This window comes from Rhinatrema bivittatum, chromosome 4 (genome assembly GCF_901001135.1).
Source record: "Rhinatrema bivittatum chromosome 4, aRhiBiv1.1, whole genome shotgun sequence".
In the NCBI taxonomy this organism is placed as follows: domain Eukaryota; kingdom Metazoa; phylum Chordata; class Amphibia; order Gymnophiona; family Rhinatrematidae; genus Rhinatrema; species Rhinatrema bivittatum.
The window spans coordinates 248,082,658-248,108,757 of NC_042618.1; the positions used below are offsets into that span (position 1 = coordinate 248,082,658).

Genomic DNA, 26,100 nt, shown 5'->3' on the forward strand with positions numbered 1-26,100 from the left:
TTGACCGCACTATGTTTTATTGGTCTGGTACAGCAGTGCTCTTTTAAGCCAAGGCGGCAAGGCACTGCCTGCTCGTGGAGGTCTGTGGGCAGTTTTCCACACACCTATATTGGTACAGCAGTGCTCTTTTAAGCCAAGGAGGCAGTGCAGTGGGGGTCTGTGGGCAGTTTTCCAGACTCACCTATATTGGTACAGCAGTGCTCTTTTAAGCCAAATCCCCAGCAGGCCTCTTTTGTAGTTACCAGTTTGTTGTGTGCACACACATTACATTATTGCACATCAAGGCACTGTGCCTGTGAGCAGGCAGTTTAGCAGACTCATCTATATTGGGACAGCGGTGGTCTGTGAAGCCAAACCCCAGTAGATCTCTTTTGGAAATAATTCTACTAACTGAAATCCCTAGTAAGCAGTGACATTAAATCCATAATGTCAGGGAAAGCTAGATGTGGTCGATTGATTCGGACTGGGAGACAAGACCCCTCAAAAAGGAGTGCCAGTCCCCCACTAAAATTAAAAAGGGACCTGTTCCAATCTAAAATCTCTGGAGGGGCAGGCAGTTCCATCCGGAAAAAAATGAAATCTAAAGATGATGCATTGCCACCACCTGTTTCTGACCCTGTAATTTTGGAGCTGAGGGAAGGGGAGGCTGAGTCATGCAAGACACCCAAAAGCAGCAGTGTGACAGTGGTTTCGACTTAGCGTTGACAATGTAGCGCAGGCAATGTTTCCTTCTGATTCCGATGAAGAATCATCTTGTGTGGGATTCTCATCAGAAATGGAAGAAGTAATAGCTGACGAAGGTTTAGGATGGATCCGTTAGTCCTGTCTTAGCCTCCACTTCAGTGCTGCAGGGGAGAGATGAAACTGATGATGATGAGGAGGAAGAGCAGTCAGCGCAGGCACAGAGTGAGACTGATGCCCCTGGATTTGCTTCTCAGGGTGCATCCACTACTTCAGCTCCAGTGCCAGCATCCACCCCGAAGGGATCACAAAAGACATCTGTGATCTGGAGCCACTTTAAAGTGACGGAGGACCTACGTTTTGCTCAGTGTAATTACTGTGGCAGGGCTATTAGCAGAGGCAAGCAAATTGGACATCTTTCTAATTTTGGCATGACACATCATATGAAGAGGCAACACCCAACAACAGTACTGCCGTCTGGGGATGGTGGCAGTACCAGTCAGGGAACCCCTTTTTTCCAGGCAGCGTAAAGTGGTTGAAAAGAAGCAGAGTCACCCCACGCCCTCAGCCCCTTCTAGCAGTCAGGTGGCAGGCCAGGAGCCCCCTGCCATGTGGCAGAAGCGACAACCCACCATGGAGGAAATGGGGTGGAGTGCGGTAATGATATCCCGGGGTAGGAGGCAGGCAGCCTCAAAAGTTGTAACCAGGGACATTGGAGAAATTATTGCCCTTGATGACCAGCCCTTGCAGATAGTGGAGAATGTGGGTTTCAAGCATTTTCTGAAGGTCGTACTTCCAAATTACAAAGACCCCTCCAGAACCACATTTAGCAGAAAGGTCATCCCCAGCCTGTACAAGCAGTGTCGCAGTCGCATCCAAGCATTGCTAGCTAAGGCAGAGGGGAGTGTGCATTTCACCTGTGATATCTGGACTGCCATGAATGCTGCACACTCTTACCTCTCCCTGACAGCACACTGGTGGGACCTGGCTGAGGCAGGGGCAGGCAGTAGCTCTATTAGTGAACAAGTATCAGAGTGAAGGTGGGCTTTACTGCACACCCACCTGATGGACCATGCCCATACCACCGCCAATAATCTAGCATAAATCAGACAGATGCTGGAGGGCTGGAAACTACACCAATGAGACAGGAATCCTCAAGCAGGGTTCTTTGTCACAGACAATGGTGCAAACATGGTAAAGGCAATAACCGACAGGCACTTTCAGAACATCCGATGTTTTGCACACACTCTGCACCTCCTAGTGAAGTCAGCTCTGGAGTTGGAGTCCAAGCACCAAGAGAATGAATACCTGCAGGACTTAATACACAAGTGCAGGGACATATCAGGGCACTTCCACAGAAGTGTGAAGGCGGGGCAGGTTTTCTGACAAAAGCAGACTGATTTGGACATACCTCACAAGCATCTCATTCAAGACATTGCCTCCCAGTGGAATTCCACCTATATGATGCTGCAGGTTAGTGGAGCTGCAGACATCCCTTCATGAACTTTCTGGTTCAATGGACATGTTACGCTTGGGCTGAGTTCAGGGGTAGTGAACACCACCCAAAGGGGTGGCTCCAGGTGGAGAGAGACAGGGATGGCTGGAAACCGTGGCTGGGTCAGGGCAGACAGCAAGAAGCAGTGTTTGGGTCTAGGCTGGGTCAGGGCAGGCGGCAGAGTAAGGCAGGTCAGAAGGCCCGTAGGCCACACACCGTAAGCGGGGCAAGGCAGGCCAGAAGGCCCGTAGGCCACACACACACAGAAGGCCCGTAGGCCACACACCTGTAAGCGGGGCAAGGCAGGTCAGAAGGCCCGTAGGCCACACACACACACACACACAGAAGGCCCGTAGGCCACACACCGTAAGCGGGGCAAGGCAGGTCAGTAGGCCCGTAGGCCACACACACACACAGAAGGCCCGTAGGCCACACACCGTAAGCGGGGCAAGGCAGGTCAGTAGGCCCGTAGGCCACACACACACAGAAGGCCCGTAGGCCACACACAGTAAGCAGGGCAGAGAGCCCGTAGGCCAAACACACACAGACAATAGAGCAGAGGGCCCGTAGGACCGCATGCACAGTAAGCAAGGCAGGGTAGGGCAGAAGGTCCGAAGACCATACACAGCACAAGGTAGAAGGCCCGAAGGCCGCGCAGGGCAAGGCAAGACAAGACAAGGTAAAAGGCCCGAAGGCCGCGCAAGGCAAGGCAAGGCAAGACCGAAGGCCCGAAGGCCACCAAGACTAGGCTAGACAAGACAAGGTAGAAGGCCCGAAGGCCGCGCAAGGCAAGGCAAGACAGAAGGCCCAAAGGCCGCGCAAGGCAAGGCAAGACAGAAGGCCCGAAGGCCGCGCAAGGCAAGGCAAGACAGAAGGCCCAAAGGCCACGCAAGGCAAGGCAAGACAGAAGGCCCGAAGGCCGCGCAAGGCAAGACAGAAGGCCCGGAGGCCACACAAGGCAAGGCAAGACAGAAGGCCCGGAGGCCGCGCAAGGCAAGGCAAGACAGAAGGCCCAAAGGCCGCGCAAGGCAAGGCAAGACAGAAGGCCCAAAGGCCGCGCAAGGCAAGGCAAGACAGAAGGCCCAAAGGCCACGCAAGGCAAGGCAAGACAAGACAGAAGGCCCAAAGGCCGCGCAAGGCAAGGCAAGGCAAGACAGAAGGCCCAAAGGCCACACAAGGCAAGGCAAGACAGAAGGCCCGAAGGCCGCGCAAGGCAAGGCAAGGAAAGGCCCGAAGGCCACGCAAGGCAAGGAAAGGCCCGAAGGCCACGCAAGGCAAGGAAAGGCCCGAAGGCAGGGCAAGGCAAGGAAAGGCCCGAAGGCAGGGCAAGGCAAGACAGAAGGCCCGAAGACAAGGTAGAAGGCCCGAAGGCCACGCAAGGCAGGCTAGAGCAGGGAGCCCAGGTGAGCTCGATGCCGAAGCACCGAGGCAACTGTCAGGCAGGGTTATAAGGGCACACCCAGAGCATAGAGTGGACAGAGGAGATGGACTGGGCCTGTCAGGAAAGCCAGCTCTAGAGGGGCCCCTGGTGGTGAGGCGGTTGCACAGCAGCCACAGCCGTAACAGGACATAGGTGTGCAGAATCCCCTAGGGCATCATGATTGGTTAGTCATGAGTCAGCTGGTAAAAATCCTGCAGCCCTTCAAGGATGTCACGGAGGAGCTGAGTTCCAGACTGCCACCTTGGCTGACATCATCCCTATAGTTAATTTCCTGGATGAAAATTTGGAGGGCTTTAAACAGGAAGAGGGAATGACAGCTGAGGTGCTGCATTGTCTGGATGTTTTGCAGCAGCAGGTGCAAGAGAGATTAAGGCCTTTAACAGAAGAGCGCATATACATGCTCGCCACAGTATGTGATCCCCGTGTGAAAGGGAAACTTGCCCTACAGTCCAATTGTCTCTCATTTGTGAAGGACCTGCTGTTAGCAAAAGTCCGTGATCAGGAGTGCCATAGGCAGAGACAGATTAGGCATGAAGCAGAGGAGGAAACAGCGGCGGGCACTTCAGAGAGTTGTGCTAGCCCAAGCATGAGCAGCATTCTGTCAGTAACAGCTAGTACCTCCTCCTCCTCCACTTCAGTACGCCAAAGGCATGTTGCCCATAAACATTCTTTTGTGCTACGGGCTAGAGAGAAAGCAGCTGGCATGAGTGACTCTCAGCCCACTCAAGCAAAGGAGACACCAGCATAACTGTCAGTGACACGGTATCTCTAGAGCCCACAGAGGACATGCAGACAGATCCACTGGCATATTGGGCACACAAGTCCACTGTCTGGCCACACCTAGCCAAAGTGGCTCAGTGATATCTGTCATGTCCACCAACCAGTGTGCCCAAGAGAACAAGTATTTTCAATGACAGGGGATATCATGAGCTCTCACCGCTCAAGGCTGGCACCAGAGTTGATGGAAATGCTAGGTTTTTGAAAATAAACCTGCCTTTGCTTGGGTTTCCAAATTTTCCCTGTGAATGGCAAGATGAATAAAACACTGTGCCTGTCCGTCCACTGTCCAGGCCGCACGTCCCTACAAGGGCCTGACCTGGAACGCTGTGCCTGTCCATCCACTGTCCAGGCAGTACGTCTCTACAAGGGCCTGACCTGAAACGCTGTGCCTGCCTGTCCGTCCCTTCAAGGGCCTGACTTCAAAAGCTGTGCCTGTCCATCCACTGTCCAGGCCGTATGTCCCTACAAGGGCCAGACCTGAAACGCTGTGCCTGTCGGAGTTTAGTTCTGGTATTTCTAATTTCAGTTTCATGTATTTGTGCATCACTTCTTTCCAGAATATTCTTTTCCTGTTTTGCAACATTTGGAATGTAAGAACAAAAAAAGCTGACTTCAGATGTTTGGTGCTTGCATAGTTCATATGCTCAATAGTTCTTCTGACCTTCATAATATGGGCCATGTTCCCGAAATCTTTCTTAGGTGCCAACAGTAATATTTCTAGTACTATAGAAAACTGGTGGTAGTTGTACTCTAGTTCATCCTCTGTCTTCCCATAACTTTCAGAGGCACTGTGTAAACCACAAAGTCAACATAGGTTGATATTGTAGATTTGGACTTGAGTAGCGGTTTTCTTATTTCTGAGAGCTCTTCATGTTCCTTTGTCATCAGCTGAAGTGCATAAGTACAGTTAATAGCTTCTGGATATTCACAAATAATCTCCAGCTCAGTTCTTGCTTCACAAATGACTGTCTCTATTGCTCTAAAAGCATCCTCTGTTGAATTATCTTTCAGAAATGAAAAAGATGCCATTTTCTTCTGGCAGTAAACCAGTTCAAGAAGAAGTGACAGATCAATCCACAACATACCTGCACAAAGGAAATCCTCTAATGCTGTGTCTGTTCGTCCAGGCCTTATGTCCCAACGTGGGCTTGACCTCTATCCTCGAATGCTGTGCCTGTCTGTCCAGACCTTGTGTCCCTTTGTGGGCTTGTCCTCGAATGCTGTGCCTGTCCGTCCAGGCTTTATTGTCCCTACGTGGGTTTGACCTCTATCCTCGAATGCTGTGCCTGTCCGTCCAGGCTTTATGTCCCTACGTGGTCTTGACCTCTATCCTCGAATGCTGTGCCTAACCGTCCAAGCTTTACGTCTCTACAAGGGTTTGACTTCGAATGCTGTGCCTATCTATCCAGGCCTTATGTCCCTACGTGGGCTTGACCTCGAATGCTCTGCCTGTTCGCCCAGGATTTATGTCCCTTTGTGGGCTTGTCCTCTATTCTCGAATGCTGTGCCTGTCCGTCCAGGCTTTATGACCCTAAAAGGGCTTGACCTCGATTGCTGTGCCTGTCCGTCCAGGCCTTATGACCCTAAAAGGGCTTGACCTCGATTGCTGTGCCTGTCCGTCCAGGCCTTATGTCCCTACGTGGGCTTGACCTCTATCCTCGAATGCTGTGCCTGTCTGTCCAGGCCTTATGTCCCTACGTGGGCTTGACCTCTATCCTCGAGTGCTGTGCCTGTCCGTCCAGGCTTTATGTCCCTTTGTGGGCTTGACCTCTAATGCTGTGCCTGTCCGTCCAGGCTGTACGACTCTACAAGGGTTTGACCTCAAATGCTGTGCCTGTCCGTCCAGGCGTTATGTCCCTATGTGGGCTTGTCCTCTATCCTCGAATGCTGTGCCTGTCCATCCAGGCCTTATGTCCCTACATGGGCTTGACCTCTATTCTCGAATGCTGTGCCTGTCCATCCAGGCTTTATGACCCTAAAAGGGCTTGATCTCGATTGCTGTGCCTGTCCGTCCAGGCCTTATGTCCCTACGTGGGCTTGACCTCTATCCTCGAATGCTGTGCCTGTCCGTCCAGGCTTTATGTCCCTACGTGGGTTTGACCTCTATCCTCGAGTGCTGAGCCTGTCTGTCCAGGCCTTATGACCCTAAAAGGGCTTGACCTCGATTGCTGTGCCTGTCCGTCCAGGCCTTATTTCCCTATGTGGGCTTGGCCTCTATCCTCGAATGCTGTGCCTGTCCAACCAGGTCTTATGTCCCTACGTGGGCTTGACCTCTATCCTCGAGTGCTGAGCCTGTCCGTCCAGGCTTTATGTCCCTAAAAGGGCTTGACCTCTATCCTCGATTGCTGTGCCTGTCCGTCCAGGATTTATGACCCTAAAAGGGCTTGACCTAGATTGCTGTGCCTGTCCGTCCAGGCCTTATGACCCTAAAAGGGCTTGACCTCGATTGCTGTGCCTGTCCGTCCAGGCCTTATGTCCCTACATGGGCTTGACCTCTATCCTCGAATGCTGTGCCTGTCCGTCCAGGCCTTATGTCCCTATGTGGGCTTGACCTCTATCCTCGAGTGCTGTGCCTGTCCATCCAGGCTTTATGTCCCTAAAAGGGCTTGACCTCTATCCTCGATTGCTGTGCCTGTCCATCCAGGCCTTACGTCCCTAAAAGGGCTTGACCTCTAACACTGTGCCTGACCATCCTGGAGCCCTTTCCTGCTCAAAGGAAAGGGAACTCTCCCCGGGGTAGCCGGCCAGCCTATCTCTTAGTACCCATTGACCCATATTGAATAAGACCACTGTTCACATGGAAACCTCCTCCATGTCGACTCGCTACACTTTGAAGGCTTGTGCTCCACTCTAGGGGGGAACCCGTTCTAGGTATCCCTTTCCTGCACAACGGAAAGGGAACTCTCCCCAGGACCAGCCTGTCTTGCCTCTATCAAAACCACAGGGACGTGACTTCCTCAGCTCTGCCAGCCAGTCTTGCCCCTATCAACTTTCTGCCACTCTGCCTTGCTGCCATACACCAGACGACTCACTCTACTCCTTGTGGTGTTCTTGCCACTATCATGGTTCCTCAGTGTGCTGGTGCTAGTCTTTTTGCTTGCTATGTTCCCCCTTCATTGTGCTGTAGGATGTTGATGCCACCTGTCTTGCCACTTTGCCTGTCATGCTGCCTTTGAGGGTTCATGCATCTGTTATTGGTGCTCTCTTTTGAAGCTGTGGTGTGTTTTTGACACTCTTGTTGCTGCTTTGCACCTCTGTTAAACACTCTTGCCACTTCTGGTACCCCCCCTTTGCCCCTTTAAAGTGCCTTAGGCTATTCATGCCACTTTGGTGCCACTTTGCCACAGTCTAAGTTCCTTGGAGCTCTTTTCTCATTCTGATGATTGCTCCCCAGAAGTTTCATCAGAATTGATAAGAAAACTCCAATTCTGCAGCCAAAGGCTGCAAATACTTCCCCCGTTGACTTTAATGGGAAATCGGAAAACGAATAAAACGTATCAACGAATAGGGTTTTCCCCCTACGCAATGAATGCAATGGATATGGGTCCTGGCAAAACGAATACCGAATAGCAACAGATTTTTTCCTTCTGCACATCCCTACCCAATAGCACCAGCTTTTACAATGGTGCTATTAGGGTGCGAAAGCCGGCAGCGATCGCACCGCGGAGGTGTGATCGCTGCCGGCTTTCGCAGGCCCACCCCCCACTTCGCCACCCTGCCCTCCCTGGTCAGGCCAAAGATCTAAAGTTAGCTGGATAAGTTTATCCGGCTAACTTTGCTAGCCAGACTGTCTCTGAATTTGGATCTCACTGCTGTCTGAAAGGTTAAATAACTTTTGTCTATTAAAAGATTCCATCCCAGCAATCATATCCCCTCTCAATTGTCTCTTTTCCAAGCTAATGAGCCATAATCTGTTTAGTCTTTCTCCATAAGGGAGCTTTTCCATCTCCTTTATCATTTCCTTAGCCCTTCTCTATGTCCTCTATGTGTTTTTTGAGATGGGGGCAACCAGAACTGCACACAATACTTAAGGTGCAGTCGCACCATAGATCTATACAAGGGCATTATGATAGTCTCAGTTTTGTTCTCTGCTTCTTTCCAAATAATTCCTTAATTCTATTTGCCTTTATGACAGCCACTGCACACTGAGCCAAAGATTTCAAGGTATTGTCCGCAAGGATTTCAAGGTCTTTTTCCTGAATGGTGACTAACAAGAACCCAGCATTATGTACCTGTTGATGGGATTATTCTTCCCTAGATGCATTACTTTCCATTTGTCCACATTAAATTGCAGCTGCCATTTAGAAGCCCAATACCCTAGCCTCACAAGGTCCTTCTACAGTTTTTCACAATCCCAGCTGTTTTAACGACTCAAAACAATTTGTGGTGTCAGAAAATGTGAAAATGTGTTAGAATGTGTGTTTCTCTGTAATCATGTGTGTACAGTGTAGTCAGTTATACCAAGTTAGTATTGAAGCTTAAAATCTGCTTTTTTGTACTTTTAATTAGATGAGGGTCTCTTTTGAAATGCCTTCCAACTTCAGACACCTGTTTCCTTGGAGGCTTAAAAAAAAGTGTAAGAAACTTTACTTCTTATTCTTTGCTCTTGGGGAGTTAGAAAATGTGAGCCCCCACCTGGCTACCCTTGTCAGGGGGGACAAAAAATTTAACTTTCCTCATTTGGGATGTCTTCCAACTTTCTTATCTTTGTCCTTGGGGGGCTTCAAAATCTGAGCCCCCACTGGCCTGGCCTGTCTATTTAAACCCCTGTTAAGAATAATACGGGAGAGGAGCGATAGCAGAGCGAGAAAAACCTTTATTGACCAACAGAGAGACTTTAAAGGGCTAATTGCTTCATGATATTTGGTAAGCTTTTAATTATAATTATTTTCTGCATAAGAGAACCCTAGCTAGTATAATTGACCCTAACTAGTATTAGCTAAGCATGTACTACAAAGCATTTATTTTACAAGAAAAAAGTCTAATAGATATTTATCTAATTGCTATAGTTGCAGTAACTATTGCTACCATATTTATACTTATAGCTCTGTACTGTTTGATTAAGATAAGATTAAAAAAGTATAATGCCTCATAAGCTAAATTACATGCTTTAAAAGATTATAACTTTATCTGAATAAAGAGATTATTTTCATACAGTCTGGTTCATTTCTCTAAATAACTCTATTGGCGAATCCTCATCTCTAAAAAATAAACTCCATTTCTAAGGGCTGGAGGGTCTTGTAAAAATGGTAGGATAGGAGCAGAGCAAATCAGAGCGGCCTTGGAGGGAACGGGGAAAGCCATCGAGGCTCCCCTTGGGCTCGGCGCGTGCAACGTGCACAAGTGTGCACCCCCTTGCGCGTGCCGACTCCGGATTTTATAACATGCGCGTAGCTGCGGGCGCATGTTATAAAATCAGGTGTAGATCTGTGCGCACAAATCTACACCCACGCATACGTTTTAAAATCTGGCCCTAAGTGCTTTGTGCACTCTTGTACTCTGTTTCCAACAAAAACATTTGCAACTGCTTTACTTCTGTGTGCTCCCTGAGCCACACCCTTTTCAACCTCTTCACAGTGCTCCATGTATAAGCTTAGCAGCACTGCTCTTCCTCCAAAACTGCTTCTTTGGCAGTCCACATACACACAAGCTTTCTTTTCTTCTGTCTGTTCCTCCCTTGGAGGTGTGGGTTCAAAACCCACGGTTGACACCATATGTGGGATGACCAAGCAACTTTCTTAGGCTGGAGGCAGGAACCAGATTGACTCCAGCCTTACATCATGCAATTTTCATTTTTTAAGCACTTCAGCTTACAATCAAAAGAAGACTTGTCTAGCTTCTACAGCAAAACTCGTCTTATTTAGGACAGAATTGTATTTTACAAGCTGCCTTCTCCCAGAGACACTGCTTACTTCCAGTAGCAATACTCACAACTGTAGTTAGGACAGATATGTACTTAGGAGCTGAATTCCCAAGAACATTTTTTTTTATCCCCCCCACCTTTCCCTCCCTTCCCCTATCTAATCCCCCCCCCCCGGCCCTACCTAAATCCCCCCCCCCCCCACCTTATTTGATGGAGTTACACGTGCGGGCCAGCTGCCGGCGTGTGAACCTCCAGCACGGCTGCTGTGCTGGAGGACTTGGAACCGCCCCCGGCCCACCATCACGCCCCCGCCCCTGATCCACCCATTTTCGAAAGCCCCGGGACATACGCGCATCCCAGGATTTGCGCGCACCACCGAGCCTATGCAAAATAGGCTCGGCGCGCGCAGGGGCAGATTTTCCTCAGGTTACGCGCGTAGCCTTTGAAAAATCTGCCCCTAAGGATTTTATAAGCCTGTGACTTAGGGGAGCACAGGATCCAAACGCTGAAGCATGTGTCTCCTGTCTCAAAGAAGCAGTTGGAGACAGCAGCAGTGCTACTAGCCACATAAAGAGCATTGAATAGTTTAAAAGACTGTGGCTCAGGGAAGCACCTAATTTAAACATTTAAAATCTGTGTTTTAATGCAAGGAAGAGTGACCTGGGGCCTGAAAGCAAAAATAGGTTTAAATATACCATTGCAAGTAAGGGGGGGGGAGGGTCAGTTCCACTTGCCTTGACAGAGCTATAAGTCAATTAGTGCTGGAAAAGTAGGATTTTGTTTTACCTTTTCACAGAAAAAAAAAGAAACAGTTGACAATTGTGCAGAGAGACTGGGATGTTCTTCATACCAGAGACCTTGCATTTACCGTTTCCTTTCTCTAACTCCCTTAGGTCTTATCCTGTGGTTGCATCCTGTATGGCAGAGGATATTCTCTCTTCAGCAAGCTTAGACTGCCTTTTCTTCTGCCTTTTAAAATCTAGGCTCCCCTTTTTTCCCCCTACTATCTCTCCTGTGTTAGTATCCCTGGGTTCAGAAACTATGGGTCTCCTTTGGATTTCTCCCATATACCCACATTCCCTTTGGTAGCCTTGTTGCTACCTACAGGTGCAAATACCTCAGCAACTTCCTTTTCTCCGCTGCTGGGAACATTGTCAGAGCCCAGCTGGGATCAGGAGGCCCCCATGGCTTCCCTTCTATTTCCAATTGTTGTAATGTAAACCGATATGATGTGAAAACGAATATCGGTATATAAAAACTCTTAAATAATTAAATAAAATAAATAGAAGGCAGCTCCTAAATACATATCTGTCCTGTGAGTTTTTCTGCTGGAGGTAAGCAGTGTCTCTGGGAGAAGGCAGCTCATAAAATGCATTTCTGTCCTAATTAAGACTGTGTATGTTGCTGCTAGAATCTAGCCACTTCTCTTTTGAAGTGCTTAATAAAATGAATGTTGCATGAAGAAAGGCTAGAGTCAGTCTGCTTTCAGCCTATGAAAGTTGCTCGGTCATTCCACAGGGACTTTGTCAAATGCCTTTTGAAAAATCCAGATATACTACCATCAACTGGCTCACCTTATCTACATGTTTATTCACACCTTCAATAAATTCTAATAGATTGATAAAGGCAACACTTCCCTTTCCTAAATCCACATTTACTCTTCCCAATATATCATAGAAAAAGCATGAGATTTTATCAGGAAGCAAATCTCTATGAGGTGAACTTGGAGGACCTCTGATCTTCTTTCAAACTAACCACCCATATAATTAAATGGAGTTAAATTAAAAAAAAAAAAGACAGACAGAACACACAACAAAAGTGAAAAGATGCTGGTATCATTAAATGTATAAAGTGCATGTTACCTTTACCTATTGGTATTTCATATCAGATGCAATTTTAAATTGCTTTAATCCAGACTCTTGTGAGTTTCACACATTTTCCTGCAGGGAAAGTACAAACGTTAAATTACAAAATAAACTAGTGGACCGAAGTTACTATTTTCAGCCAACCAGGAACTGGATTGTTGAGAGAACCAATCGGGAGAAAGGACAGTCAGAGTCATGGAGAGATTGGGAGAGAATTTCTGAGAACTACAAAGAATAGGGATTTTCTCCTTGCCTGAGAGTTTTGGTGGAATAGTGGGTGACCACCAATCTGGTGATCATAAGCATATTTATTTTTTCCCTCAGTGAATCAGTGTGCACCAGCAAGTGTTACAGGTACACAAGAAGTTAAGAGATCCCAGTGGAAACTGCTGAAGTCTGTATCCCAGACCCAAGCTGCAACTGAAGTTATCACAGTGCTTCTAGAGACTGAGACCCCCTTTTGCCAGTGCCTGGGACAGGATTCTGGACATCAGTATTACCAAAGAGACTACTGGAAATTGGATAAGCTACAGAATTGTAAGTGAGGGCTCTGTTCAATTAATAGATCTTATAAAGTAGGTACTTTCTACTCAACCAGTATTTTTGGAACTTTTATTATCTCTAGCTAACTGCCAGAATATGAGCACTAACTAGTTTTCACTTTTACATTGCCATTGTTTTTTTCTGCTTGGACTTACATTTTTACTGAATTCATTTTCAGTGCACTAAAAGCACCAAAAGTCTTAAATATTTTTTCCCCTTTTCCTATTTCTTCCCCTGTTTTTTCATATATTTTTTTGATATTCATTTGTATATTTCTCTATCTGCTACACAAATACAGCAAATGTGCGTATCTGTAAACAAGATTATTCTCCAGATAAGAACATAAGAAGTGCCATTGGCCAGCCCAGGTCATAAGTATCTAGCAGATCCACAACAGTTAATTTATTTCTTGTAACTCACTCCCAAAGATAAGTGCTGGCTTTCCCAAGTTTACCTGGCTAATAACTAGTTATGGACTTTTACTTCAGGAACCTGTCCAATCCTCTTTTGAACCATACTATGTTATAGTTGTTTTGACCATGTCCTCTGGCAACAGATTCCATAGCTTGATTATGCGCTGAGTGAAAAAAATATTTCCTACAATTTGTTTTAAATCTCCCAATTGCTAGTTTTATGGAGTGACCTCCAGTCCTAGTGTTGTTTGAAAGGGTAAATAATTATTTCCTATTTACCTATATCACCACATTCATGATTTTATAAATTTCAATCATTTCACCTCTAAATCATCTCTTTTCCAAGCTAAAGAGCCCTAATCTGTTTATCCTTTCTCCACAAGGGAGCTATTTTATCCCCTTTATCATTTTTGTCACCCTTCTCTGTATCTTTTCCATATTCGCTGTGTCACACCAGGGATCTATACAGAGGCTAGTGCTCACAAATGGGCATAATGTCTCTAATGTCCAGACAGGTGCCCACCTGAGTACAGGTGATCATCAGACAGTGTGGTATGATATTGTGAGCAAGATACAAAGAAGTCACACGAAGACCTAAGTTTTGAATTTCAAATATACGGACTTTAACAAAATGGGGATGTACCTGGAGGAACAACTAGAAGACTGGGAGAAAATGGGCAAGGTAGAACAACAGTAGGCTAAATTAAAAGGAGCTATTACAAAGGCAACAAAGCTATAGGGGTGTGCATTCGTTTTGAACTTATATGTAAAACGCTACTTTTTTTTTTTTTTTTAACTTAAAAAAGTGATGAGGCGAAAACGATCGGATTTCCAACGTATTCAACATAGCTATGTTGAATACGTTGGAAATCGCGATCATTGATCCTAAATAAAAATTTAAACCCCTCACCCTCCTTAATCCCCCCCAAGACTTACCAAAACTCCCTGGTGGTCCAGCGGGGAGTCAGGAAGCCATTCCTCTATTCCTTTGCGAGGAGCACGTGACGTCCGCGTCACGTCGGAGTGACGCGGCCGTCACGTGGTCCACCGCGGTTCCGCTCCCAGACCCCTCGTTGGACACAAACGGAACTTTTGGCCAGCTTGGGGAGGTCAGGAGGTCCCCCCAAGCTGGCCAAAAGTTCCATTTGTGTCCAACGAGGGGTCCGGGAGCGGAACCGCGGTGGACCACGTGACGGCCGCGTCACTCGTGACGCGGCCGTCAGGTGCTCCTGACCCCCCCAAGCTGGTTCCGCTCCCGGATCCCTCGTTTGACACAAACGGAACTTTTGGCCAGCTTGGGGGGCCTCCTGACCTCCCCAAGCTGGCCAAAAGTTCCGTTTGTGTCCAACGAGGGGTCCGGGAGCGGAACCGCGGTGGACCACGTGACGGCCGCATCACTCCGACGTGACGCAAACGTCACGTGCTCCTCGCAAAGGAATAGAGGAATGGCTTCCTGACTCCCCGCTGGACCACCAGGGAATTTTGGTAAGTCTTGGGGGGGGATTAAGGAGGGTGAGGGGTTTAAATTTTTATTTAGGGAACCGGTGCACGTATGGACATAGACTCAACTTATGGAATTCTCCATATGTCCATATTGACCGAAATTGACCCCCCTTTTCGACTTATGGACTTATGAACATAAACTTTTTGTCTGCACATCCCTACAAAGCTATGTCAGAAAAGTAAACAAAAGCTCAAGGAAAAAGAAACCAATTTGTTTCTCAAACGAGGTGGCTACAAAAATAAAGGCAAAAAGATCAGTGTTCAGGAAGTATAAAGGATCCCAAAAAGAAGAACACAGGGAACAATACCAGGTGAAAATGAGGGAGACGAAGAAAGAATTCAGAAAAACAAAAGGACAAGCAGAAGAAAGGATTGCCCAAGAGATAAAGAGAGGTGACAAAACATTTTTCAAATATATAAGAGAAAGAAGGAAAGCCCAAAGTGGTATAGTGAAATTGAAAGGTGACGAGGAGCAATGTGTTTAGAAGACAAGAAAATGGCGGAAATATTAAACAAATACTTCAGGTCGGTGTTCACTAAAGAAGACCCTGGAGAAGGACCGTTGCTATTTTACAAGACTGTAGAAAGGACTAGGCTAGACACTTCTTTTACAGAAAAGTATGTCTGGGAAGAGCTAGGAAAATTGAATGTGGACAAGTCCATGAGGCCAGATGTGGTACATCCCAGGATACTACGAGAACTCAGATGTCCTGGTGGGTCCGCTTATTCAATAGATCCCTGGAAACGGGAGTGGGGTCACAAGATTGGAAAACAGAGGTTCTGGTCCCGCTTCATAAGAGTGGTAGCAGAGAGGAGGCTAGAAACTACAGGCCAGTTAGCCTCACCTCAGTGGTGGGAAAATTAATGGAGATGCTGCTGAAAGAAAGGATACTGAACTATCAACAATCCAGTAAGTTGCTGGACCCGAGGCAGAATGGATTCACGAGAGAAAGGTCCTGTCAGACAAATCTGATTGATTATTTTGATTGGGTGACTAGAGAATTGGATCAAGGAAGAGCACTTGATGTCATCTACTTGCATTTCAGCAAAGCTTTTGATACCGTCCCACATAGGAGGCTTATTTACTACTTTATGAGGGCATTTAAGGAAGATGAATTTAAATGGAAAAGGCTATAAACTTAGCTGGCTGGGAATAACTTATGCAGTTAGAATGAATTGGTTGCCCAGGATTCTCTATTTATTTATAATATTGCCTTTAGCTATTCCCTCAGTATTTTTTGTTCTCAAAATAGGATAATGATTGTCTAATCTCCTTTGGATGGGTAAAGTTTCAAGAGTTAGTTTAAAGATTTTGCAGAGGATCAAGGTGGATAGTAGTATAAATTTGCCTAATTTTTATAACTATTATAAAGCAGTCTTGTTTAATATATCAGCTCAGTGGAACTCCCCAACAGACAGCCAACATTCGTTAGAAGATGAGCAAAGAGTAGTGTTACGCAACGGGTGTTTTAATGTGCCCTTGGGCCTCAGCCTGACCCCAGACGGATCCAGGACCGAACTGAGGGTTGACAGTGTGTTCCAGCATGGCTGACAGTCTTACCCTCTGCCAGGCCGGCAAGCTCCCAAGGCCAACAACAGGATGATGTTGGAATGTGAATGGTCCTCCGACCATTCCGAGCCCTTTCGGACCTGCCGCTTAGATTGGCATGGAGCAGCAGGCCTGGCCCGAGGTCGAGGGCAGATGGGCCTTGACATGAAGACATAACAGCAAGGTCGATGCAACGGTATCGCAGACGAAGACATGACACCAAGACTGATGCGGACGGCATCAGAGACGAGAGCTGGCACAAGACATGACACCAAAGTAGCTGAAGACATGGCACCAAGGCTGATGCGAAGACATCTTGGACCAATGGTCGATACGATGGCATCCCGGACCAGGGTCGATGCGACGACATCAGGAGCAAGACGTTGACATGATACCAAGACTGATGCAACAGCATCCAGGATGAGAAGAAGAACTTGACGAAGTCCAGACGAGACGAGAAGTTGGGCGGAAGGACATTGTCACTGTCTCTCAGGGTGCCCTACACAGTCCACCTGCGGGACTGGTCGCAGACCACCCTGTCCCACTGCGCGTCCTACACAGCCCGAGGAGGCTGGTCACAGACCAGCTGAGAACAGGACAAGCGCAGGGGAAAATCCAGCCGAGGTAGAACTTCGACGACGGAGCCATAAGTCATATGGAGCTCCGCAAAGGCTGGCAGGACATGATGGCTCAGGAGCACAGGACACCAGTCCACCTGTAGGCTACTCCACGCTTGGGAAAGACGTCAACCGAGAGAGCACGGCCTGACAGGACCAAAAGGCTCAGGAGCGCTGAAGCAAACACCAAGAAGGGCAGAACATCAAGGAACCTGGGACATCAGGAAGCAGAAGATCAAGACGAGACACCAGGACACCTGGACAGGGACCTCAGGCACGAACATGACTTGACATGACGAGACGAAACGAAGAGGAACTCCACGAAGAAGACTGACGGAGCTCTGGCAGGCAGGAGCCTCCAGAGTGAAGTAACTCTGATGCAAGGCGAAGACTGAAGTGACAGAGCAGCCCTTTATAGGGCTGGAGCAGGAAGTCCACTCCCTAGGTGGGGCCAGCACACTTCCTGTGTCTGGCCCTTCAAATCCAGCAGAGAGGTGCGCGCCGGTGCCTAAGGAAGCAGGAAGAAGCTGTGCAGGACCGCGGACAGCGGCCTGCACTGACTTCAGATGCCAGAGAGCAGGGCTGGGCCTGGACCCAGGCCCCGATGACGGCAGCGGCTCCAGCCGCTGCAGGGAGGCCCCAGGGGCGGCTCCTGCCGCTAATCCAGGCTAGGGCTTGCGGCCTCTGGTCGCAAAGATCACAGAGATGGCGGCGGCGGCTTCATGCCGCGAAGAGAGGCAGAAAGTCCGCGGCTCCGGCCGCAGTGAAGAGGAATATCCGGGGCGGCCTCCGGGCCGTATGAGAAACTCGCCTGCGGCTCCGGCAGTGTTGAAAGGCCCGATGGCGGCGTCTGTGCCGTGTCGGGAGTAGTATGCAGCATGGGGTAGCGGGGGGACCCGCGGGCAGGGATTCATAACAAGTAGGATGCAGAAGTAGTTGGTTTCCATGGAGATCTATAATGAATAAAAGGCTATATGGTTCCAATATCACTACCAGACATTGGTGGATTTATTGGAAGAGGAGGGGTGGGTGGCTAATACTGGGAGTGACATTATTTTGGGATGCAAAGAGATTGGTAGAGTATTCAAGATATGAATAAGTTGCATACTTTTTCTCACTTGTTTCATCAGGGGATTTATTGCAAATGGCCTGATTTCTAAATTAAGTTTAGTTTAGAAAGTTTCCCCTGTTTGCATTTCTCCAGCTGAGGGATGTGGCTTATTAGGGCTAAGGTATGGGGTAATTTAAATAGAGCCTCCAAAGCATGCAAATTTTATCTCATGCATATTCTTTGTGGATATCCTGACAACCTGACTGGCTGGAGGTTCCCTAAGACAGGTTTGGGAGCCTCTGTTATAGAATAATAATATATGATTTTCATGCAGGTGTATTTTACCCCAACTTATCTTAAGGCCATGGATCCATCTCAATCTGATGAATGTTGGAGAAAGTGTGGGAACAAAGATACTTTGACACATATTCTCTGTTTGCTTACTAATGCTCAAGGAACATTGGAAAAATATCACAAGCTTAGTACAAAATGTGTTTGGGTTAAAAATACCTAAAGTCCCAAGGATATATGTACTTTTTTTGTACCCTCAGACTTAAGATGTGGAAAGAAAATTTTCATAATTAAGAAATTATTAATCATTGGGAGGAGGGTAATTTTGAGACAATGGAACAAGATTAATCCACCTTTTATTAATGACTGGTTTGCAGGACTGAGTAGGTGGGTTGAATTGGAACTTTTCAGATGAATTTTCAAAGGTTTTACACTTGTAAATGTATCTTATCATAGCAATTTTCAAAAGCCATTTATCAATGCTAAGTGCACTTAACACTGGCAGAACTTAATGACAATTCAATGGCATATATTGTAGCAATTTTCAAAAGCCCACTTAAACAAGTAAAGTGCATTTATACTTGTAAAACCTAGTTTTAAAGCATGTTAATGCTTTTGAAAATCAGGCCCTTTGTCGGCTAAAGGGGAAATATCAAGTGATTATGAAGGACTGGGGTCAAGTTTTATCCTTTTTGGATAACTCAAAAGGGCCAATTCTCAGTATGCAAGTTGGTGTGTTCTTCGCCATAGATTTTAATTTAGTAGTTTAAATTTGGGGTTGGGTGTTGAGGGAGGAAGAAGTGGGAAAGGGTTGGTTAGGCTTTGTGGTTTTAGGGAAGGGGACTACAAAGTTACAGTGCTCATATCATATTTTGTTGTCCTTATGCTGGTTTGCTTAGTTTTGGGAGGGCCGAATCTCTGATTTGTATTTTGGGAAATGTACTGTGGATACTGGTGTATCCTGTTGTGCTTTACTGCATGGGTTTGCCTATATTATTTTTTTCTATCTTTAGTTTCCTTTCAGAGGGCTTTGGGGAAGGGCTCAGCCAACAGGAATTTTTAACATTTTTGGCAGGGGTGGGCATCGAGCTAGGAGGCCCGTGATCACATGTTTTTAAAATACTTCAGAGTGCCGATTAACTGGATGTCTGTTATGCGCCCCGCCCGCGGCAGTCCCACACACGGGCCTACTCACCTTCATGGTTCCACAGCGGGTCCCAGGACGACCTCCCTCGTGGTAGTTGCCAGCCCTGCCAGGCCCCGGCGTCCCGCAGCGACAGTCACTGGGCCTTCCACTGCGCGCCAGGCCTCACACCAAGATTCGGCGTCCTCTGCCATGTTAGCCATGCCCTACGTGCGCGCAGACCGCCCGGACTCATGTAGGGTCAAGGGCGGGTCCTAGATCCGTGGCGCGCCCTGATTGATCCCTCGATATAAGGAAGTTCCTGTCTATACTTCCTTGCCTTGGCAATCGGGTCAGTTTGTTCTAAGATTGCCTCTGCATTTGTTCCTGCTCTTGCCTGTTCCTAGTCTCATTCCAGGATCCTTTGTTCCAGTTCTGTTCCTGACTTGTTCCTGCATCCTGCTTGTTCCTGTGTTTGTCTGTCTGTCTACCCAGGTAGTACCTCAGACTGTCTTACTGGTACTGACCTCAGCTTGCTCCTGACTTGCCTGCCTGCATGCCGCCTGCCTCAAGACCTCAGCCTGCCTTTGACCTCATCTGACCTCCGGTACCTGACCCCTGCTTTACTGACCATTCCTCGGACTGACCTCTGAATCTTGATCTTTGCCTGCCTGACCTTGTCTCCAGATTCTGGCTCTGTTCCTCGCCTTGTCATCACCAACACTGTTCTGGTTCTCCTTCTTCCAACCAGCCTCCAACTTCGAACCCGATCACGCTCCCCCTGTGTCCATGGGCATGCCAGACTTCCATTCTCTCAGGCGACCCTGCGAGGCCCACCTACGTCCAAGCGGTCCGGGTCCCTACGGGCTCCTCCGGGGGGACCTCGGGCTTCCAGTGGTGAAGCTCTTCACAGCCTTTGTCTCCTCCAGTGCTCCACCCCCTGGGGGTAGTTACCTCCTTTTCCCTTTCAGGACAAGGGTCCACCCCCGAGCGCAACAATATCTTTTGAAGATATCCAGTTACGAGGCAGGTTATCTGATCACACAGGCTGGATAACTTTAGATGTGCTCTGAGGCAGTATTAAAGTTATTCATCTAACCTAGCTGGTTATAGTTAAAAATGTGCTACGCTAGCCAGAAAACATAACTCCTCCCCCAGATCGCCCCTACATTATCCAGCTTTTGATCATTGTGAGGCATAAGGAGAGGAATTTTAATGTGTCAGACCAGGTATGTTTGGTGGGGGAAAAGAATTGTATGTCGTCTGCGTAGATTCTGTAAGTTAGACCGAGTGTGGCTAGTAGTTGACAAATCGGGGTATGATAAATGTTGAATAATGCAAATGAGAGGGCAGAACCTTGAGGGAGATACGGGGGGAATTATTGAAAAGTCAACATTTAGCTGCATAACTGTGAGTTATTTGTCTAAATACCTTTGAATATTGGCCTTGAAGTGTACAGGTTTGCCAGAAAAGTGATCTATAAAGTAAATAAACTAAATTAAACTACAGATGGACTAAATGATCACAATAAGCGAATACAATCAAAAGCCATACTTTTGTTTCGGGTGGTCACACAAAGGTGGCATTTATTGGATTACAACTACCAATCACAATAATGAAAATTTAAGGGTAAATTTTAAAAGGGACACACAGGTGTCCATGATACTCGCACACACAATTTTATAATTGGCGCACGCATGTGTGGGCGGGTGCTGACTCGCACACGCAAGGGGTGGAAACGTTTTTTTAACAAACATGCACTGACGCAACTAGGCCTTTCCCCCAGTTCCCTCCCAGGAGCGGACTAGGACGGAACTTCCTAAACCCCATAGCTAACCTTCCTCCCTTATCCCCTTATCCCCTCACCACTCCAACCCCTAAAACCCCCTAACTAACCAAATTTTTTTTTTTTTTTTATTTTGGAACTTACCTGCTTTCCTTTGCAGCAGTAAGTTCCGCGCACCGGCAGCTGGCTGGCGTGCGCTCACCGGGACAGCGCCTAATAATACTGCCCTGGCTGAACCTTGCCCATCCTCCCGGCCCACCCCTTTTTCAAAACCTGGCTCTTCCGCGCATACCGGAAGAAACATGCATGGCCGGGCTGCTTTGAAAATGCGCTCGGCGTGCGCAGCCCAGCCACTTGCATATCTCCCAGTATTGACACGCGCCAGGGAATTAAAATTAGGCCGTTAATAAACTGAGGTAACAATGTCAACATTCTGGAATGTGATTTGGAACAATGACATTTTCTCCCCAATTTATTGAGCTCAGCAATTCCTTACCGAAAGTCAAATACCTGAAGTAGAAATGGGGGATATAGTCATAGAAAGATTATAGTCATTCTGCCCATCTCTACTGCAATGTTAAACCAGCTTTAGGATTCTAAATGGAAGTCATCTTTTATAGCCAACTCCAGCTCAATCAGGCCGATACAGTACAGTGCACTCCGACGGAGCGCACTGTTAGCCTGCTATTGGACGCACGTTTTCCCTTACCCCTTATTCAGTAAGGGGAGGAAAACGCGCGTCCAACCCACGGCACCTAATAGCGCCCTCAACATGCAAATGCATGTTGATGGCCCTATTAGGTATGCGCGCGGGATACAGAAAGTAAAATGTGCAGCCAAGCCGCACATTTTACTTTCCGGCACCGGGAAAGTGCACAGAAAAGCAGTAAAAACTGCTTTTCTGTGCACCCTCCAACTTAATATCATAGCGATATTAAGTCGGAGGTCCCGAAGAGTAAAAAAAGTAAAAAAAAAAAAATTTGAATTCGGTCCGCAGCTGTCGGGCCGAAAACTGGACACTCAATTTTGCCGGCATCCAGTTTCCGAGCCCATGGCTGACAGCAAGCTCGAGAACCGACGCCGGCAAAATTGAGCGTCGGCTGTCAAACCCGCTGACAGCCGCCGCTCCTGTCAAAAAGGAGGCGCTAGGGACGTGCTAGTGTCCCTAGCGCCTCCTTTTACCCGGATCTACCGCCGGATCTAATTTAAATACTGAATCACGCGCATCGGGAGAGCGGGCGTTCTCCCGCAAACTTTACTGTATCGGCCTGAATATTAGCCCCTGACATTCACAAAGTTTAAGGAGGAAGTATAGCCTAATGGTTAGAGTAAGTGGCTTGGAACCAGAGTTTAAATCCCACTTCATACATTGACATTCCTTGTGGTCTTGGGCAAGTCACTGTCTCCCACTGCCTTGGATACCCACTTAGATTTTAAGCTGCTGAATATTTATCACCATTACCCACACTACATAGTCCAGTAATGCTTTTATACTAGTGCTAAGAAACAGGAGGTATAGCTTCATTAGAAATGTTTTTCTTCCTTATTCACCACAAATAATCCTTTATTCTACTGTTTTAGACTTACATAGCAGACCACCAGAGCAGCCCTCTTTAAAAATGGTTTTGCTGTATATAAATACTTCTGGCTGTTACTTGTCGTCAGGTATCTGAAAGTTAAAAAGAAGGTACAGCATTTACTATGAAAGCAACACAATTTCGCCCATCCATTTTCTTTGCAGTTTTACAATGTAAGAGCACAAAATACAAAAGCTATTTCTTTAAAAAGGATTTTTTTACAGCCTAAATATGAATATGAAACACATGACCATAAGCCCCTTTGCTATGGGCTGCATGGCAGTCATACTGGCTTCTAAAGAAGTTGGTGAACCTTCCTGTACAAGCATGAAAAAAGTTGAAGACAGTTGCACAAAGGTACTTGCTATGTATTTTTGTTATATGCTCATCAGATCCAGAATCTGTATTTAGCAAATCTGATCCAGAAACTGTAATTCAGTGGCGTACAATGAAGACACGTGGTACATACCACAAAAAGTGAACAACAAGTGGTAACGTCCTTCACAAATTGAAAATTTTTTAAAAAAAGAATCATTTATGCAAGGAAATATTTCATATTGCAAACACGTTGCAATTTTTTGTTTGAATCAAGGCAACCATAGATTTTGATAGTATAGTAACTGACAACCTGCCAAATAGTAGCAGATTCTCTCTGACGTGCTGATACATCTTACAAATTTAGGGGCGGATTTTCAGAGCCCTGCTCGCCTAAATCCGCCCAAAACCGGGCGGATTTAGGCGAGCAGGGCCCTGCGCGCCGGTGAGCCTATTTTACATAGGCCTACCGGCGCGCGCAGAGCCCCGGGACTCGCGTAAGTCCCGGGGTTCTCCGAGGGGGGCGTGTCGGGGGGCGGGCCCGGTCGTTGCGGCGTTTCGGGGGCGTGTCGGCAGCGTTTTGGGGGCGGGTACGGGGGCGTGGCTACGGCCCGGGGCGGTCCGGGGGCATGGCCGCGCCCTCCGTACCCGCCCCCAGGTCGCGGCCCGGCGCGCAGGAGGCCCGCTCGCGCGCGGGGATTTACTTCTCCCTCCGGGAGGCGTAAATCCCCGGAGAAAGGTAAGGGGGGGGTGTAGACAGGGCCGGGCGGGTGGGTTAGGTAGAGGAAGGGAGGGGAAGGTGAGGGGAGGGCGTTAGAGGATTCCCTCCAAGGCCGCTCTGATTTCGGAGCGGCCTTGGAGGGAACGGGGGTAGGCTGCGCGGCTCGGCGCGCGCCAGCTATACAAAATCGATAGCCTTGCGCGCGCCGATCCAGGTTTTTAGCAGATACGCGCGGCTCCGCACATATCTACTAAAATCCAGCGTACTTTTGTTTGCGCCTGGAGCGCAAACAAAAGTAGGCCTATTCGCGGAGTCTGAAAATCCGCCCCTTAATATATTTTTATTTTTATTGAATACAGACATTCAGAGCACAGTGTTTAAACCTTTTTATTTTTACTTCCACTGTTTATTTTTACTTCCAAATATAGACATACAGAATTTTTAACCCTTATAAACTAAAACTGAACTGAAACCCTGCTTATATTGCCCTGTATGCACTATCAGCATTATAACATGTAAAAAAAAAAAAAAAATTAGGACACAAAGAAAAGCTGAAACCCTGAAAACTACTGCACTGTAGGGTAATTTGAAAAAGAACAAGAAATGAAATTGTTGCTCTCAGACCTATCATCTGACCCTGAATGTGCACATGATCATATTTTCAGATGAGGTCAATGTACTCATGTGCACCGAATCTCACACAGGCCTTGCCTTTTAATGAGTACTATTTTCTTACTGGGGCTTTTCTACACAAATTAGCCCTGTAACAAAAGAGCGTGCATAGTTTTTGTATGGAAAAATTCACAAAACTAACTACACCTCCTTTAAGCATAGATAATATTTTTGTAAAATCGCATTTGTAAAGTGTTTCTTGCACATAGCTTAGATATGTATGTATAGCTGATGACCTGTTTTGCATAATTTTGCATTGCCTTCATTAATTAATTTAAATAAAATTTTGCAAACAATAAATAGCTATTTGCAAAGAAAGAAATAAAATTTCAAGTGATAGAAGGGCAAATAGTGCGTTCTGTTTGATCTTTCATCATGCAAAGTGGCCTTTGTACAATTTTACACACCTTAGTACATTACCCTCAAAGTTTCAGACCTCTTATTATAAAATAGATCCTGAATGAAAGTGTACAAGAATTTATTTTAAGTTTCCTTTCATATTTTTGTTAGCACTGAGAGACTTCTAATGGTAATTTTAGACCCAAACTTGTACAGATCTAGCTACTTTCCAGCTTTTCATTACAGTAAACTACTATCATCAGAATCAAAGCTGTATTTAAAAAATAATTCATTTAAAACAACTTAATCCCATATCGAGAGTGGTCTTTCTGGTGCTTATCACACTATATACCGCTCAAGAACCTTTTTCAATATGTATTAACCAACACTTACTGATGCTTTTATTTTACCCAACTTGTTTCACCTTATATACTCACTGTAGAAACCCTGATGTAACTTTGTCTACCTATTGAATACTGTTAACCGTTATGATGGCGAAACCGAATGACGGTATACAAAACTTGTTAAATACATAAATAAATAAATAAATTTATTTTTGTTTTGATCTTATTTTATGCTGTCCTGGTTTTGGGTTAAGAGTTATAAATCTGAATAAATTAAATTAAATCATGGAGACCAGCGTCAATGCATGGGGTTTAGCAGGATCACTGTCGCACTTCAGTATGTGAGCAACAGTAGTGTGTTAACCACTTCCCCCTTTCCTGACCATTTTCTTTTTCTCTGTATTAAGTCCATTTCCCAGATTTAAAAATAATCCTTTATCCAGCCCTCTCAGCATAAGCTTCTGCTAGTTCATGCTTTCTCAGTCTTTCAAGCCACATTAAACATGAGGTCACTTAACCATTAGAAGGAAAAAGCAAAATCAAAAATCAGGGCCTTTTGTTTAAGGTTTCTATGGTTGAAATCTTGGTTATCTTTGAAAAGAGAAGAAAAGCTTACTCTTAACAAAAGCAGCAGAATTAATCCTGCATGAGAGAGGATTAGAGTTGAATAACTACAAAGAGCAAATGGAACAATATGGATATGTTCCACAAGATGTATTCTCTACAGCCTGATTTAACTGTCACATTAAAAAGCTACTAATCAAACTACAGAACTCCTCAGAGAAACCTTTATTTTGCTGGGCCTGATTTGTAGTATATTTGCAAACTTTGACATTCAATTTCAAGCACATATTTAGATCTAAAGCATCATATTAGTCCTCAGATTTCCAAGGCAGGAGGAAATTTGTTTTTGTAAATGGCATTCTGCACACATTTATTGCATCGGCTCCTTACTGTGTAAGCAATAAGCTATGATGGGTTATATGGTGAGAACAGATTTTACCTCAGGTCCCACTAGTATGTGAGGCAAAGTGTCACATTCATCCAGGAAGTGTGCTAATATCGAACTAGCTACACACTAAACCTGAACTTAGCACACCGATAAAAGAAAAGCTTCAACTATTTTATAAC

General features: G+C 46.5%; 1 protein-coding gene across 3 annotated transcripts in view; it reads right to left on the minus strand.

The window, feature by feature from the left end:
- The window catches only part of TMTC1 (transmembrane O-mannosyltransferase targeting cadherins 1), a 717,359-nt gene that overhangs the window by 429,353 nt on the left and 261,906 nt on the right, over nt 1–26,100 (minus strand). For all 3 annotated transcript variants that reach the window (XR_003856434.1, XM_029599999.1, XM_029599998.1), the window contains exon 6: nt 22,589–22,670. Coding sequence is in view for 2 of the 3 variants with exons in the window: in XM_029599999.1 (XP_029455859.1) it covers nt 22,589–22,670 (82 nt within the window). In the remaining variant the exon portion in view is untranslated. The remainder of the gene's footprint in view (nt 1–22,588; nt 22,671–26,100) is intronic.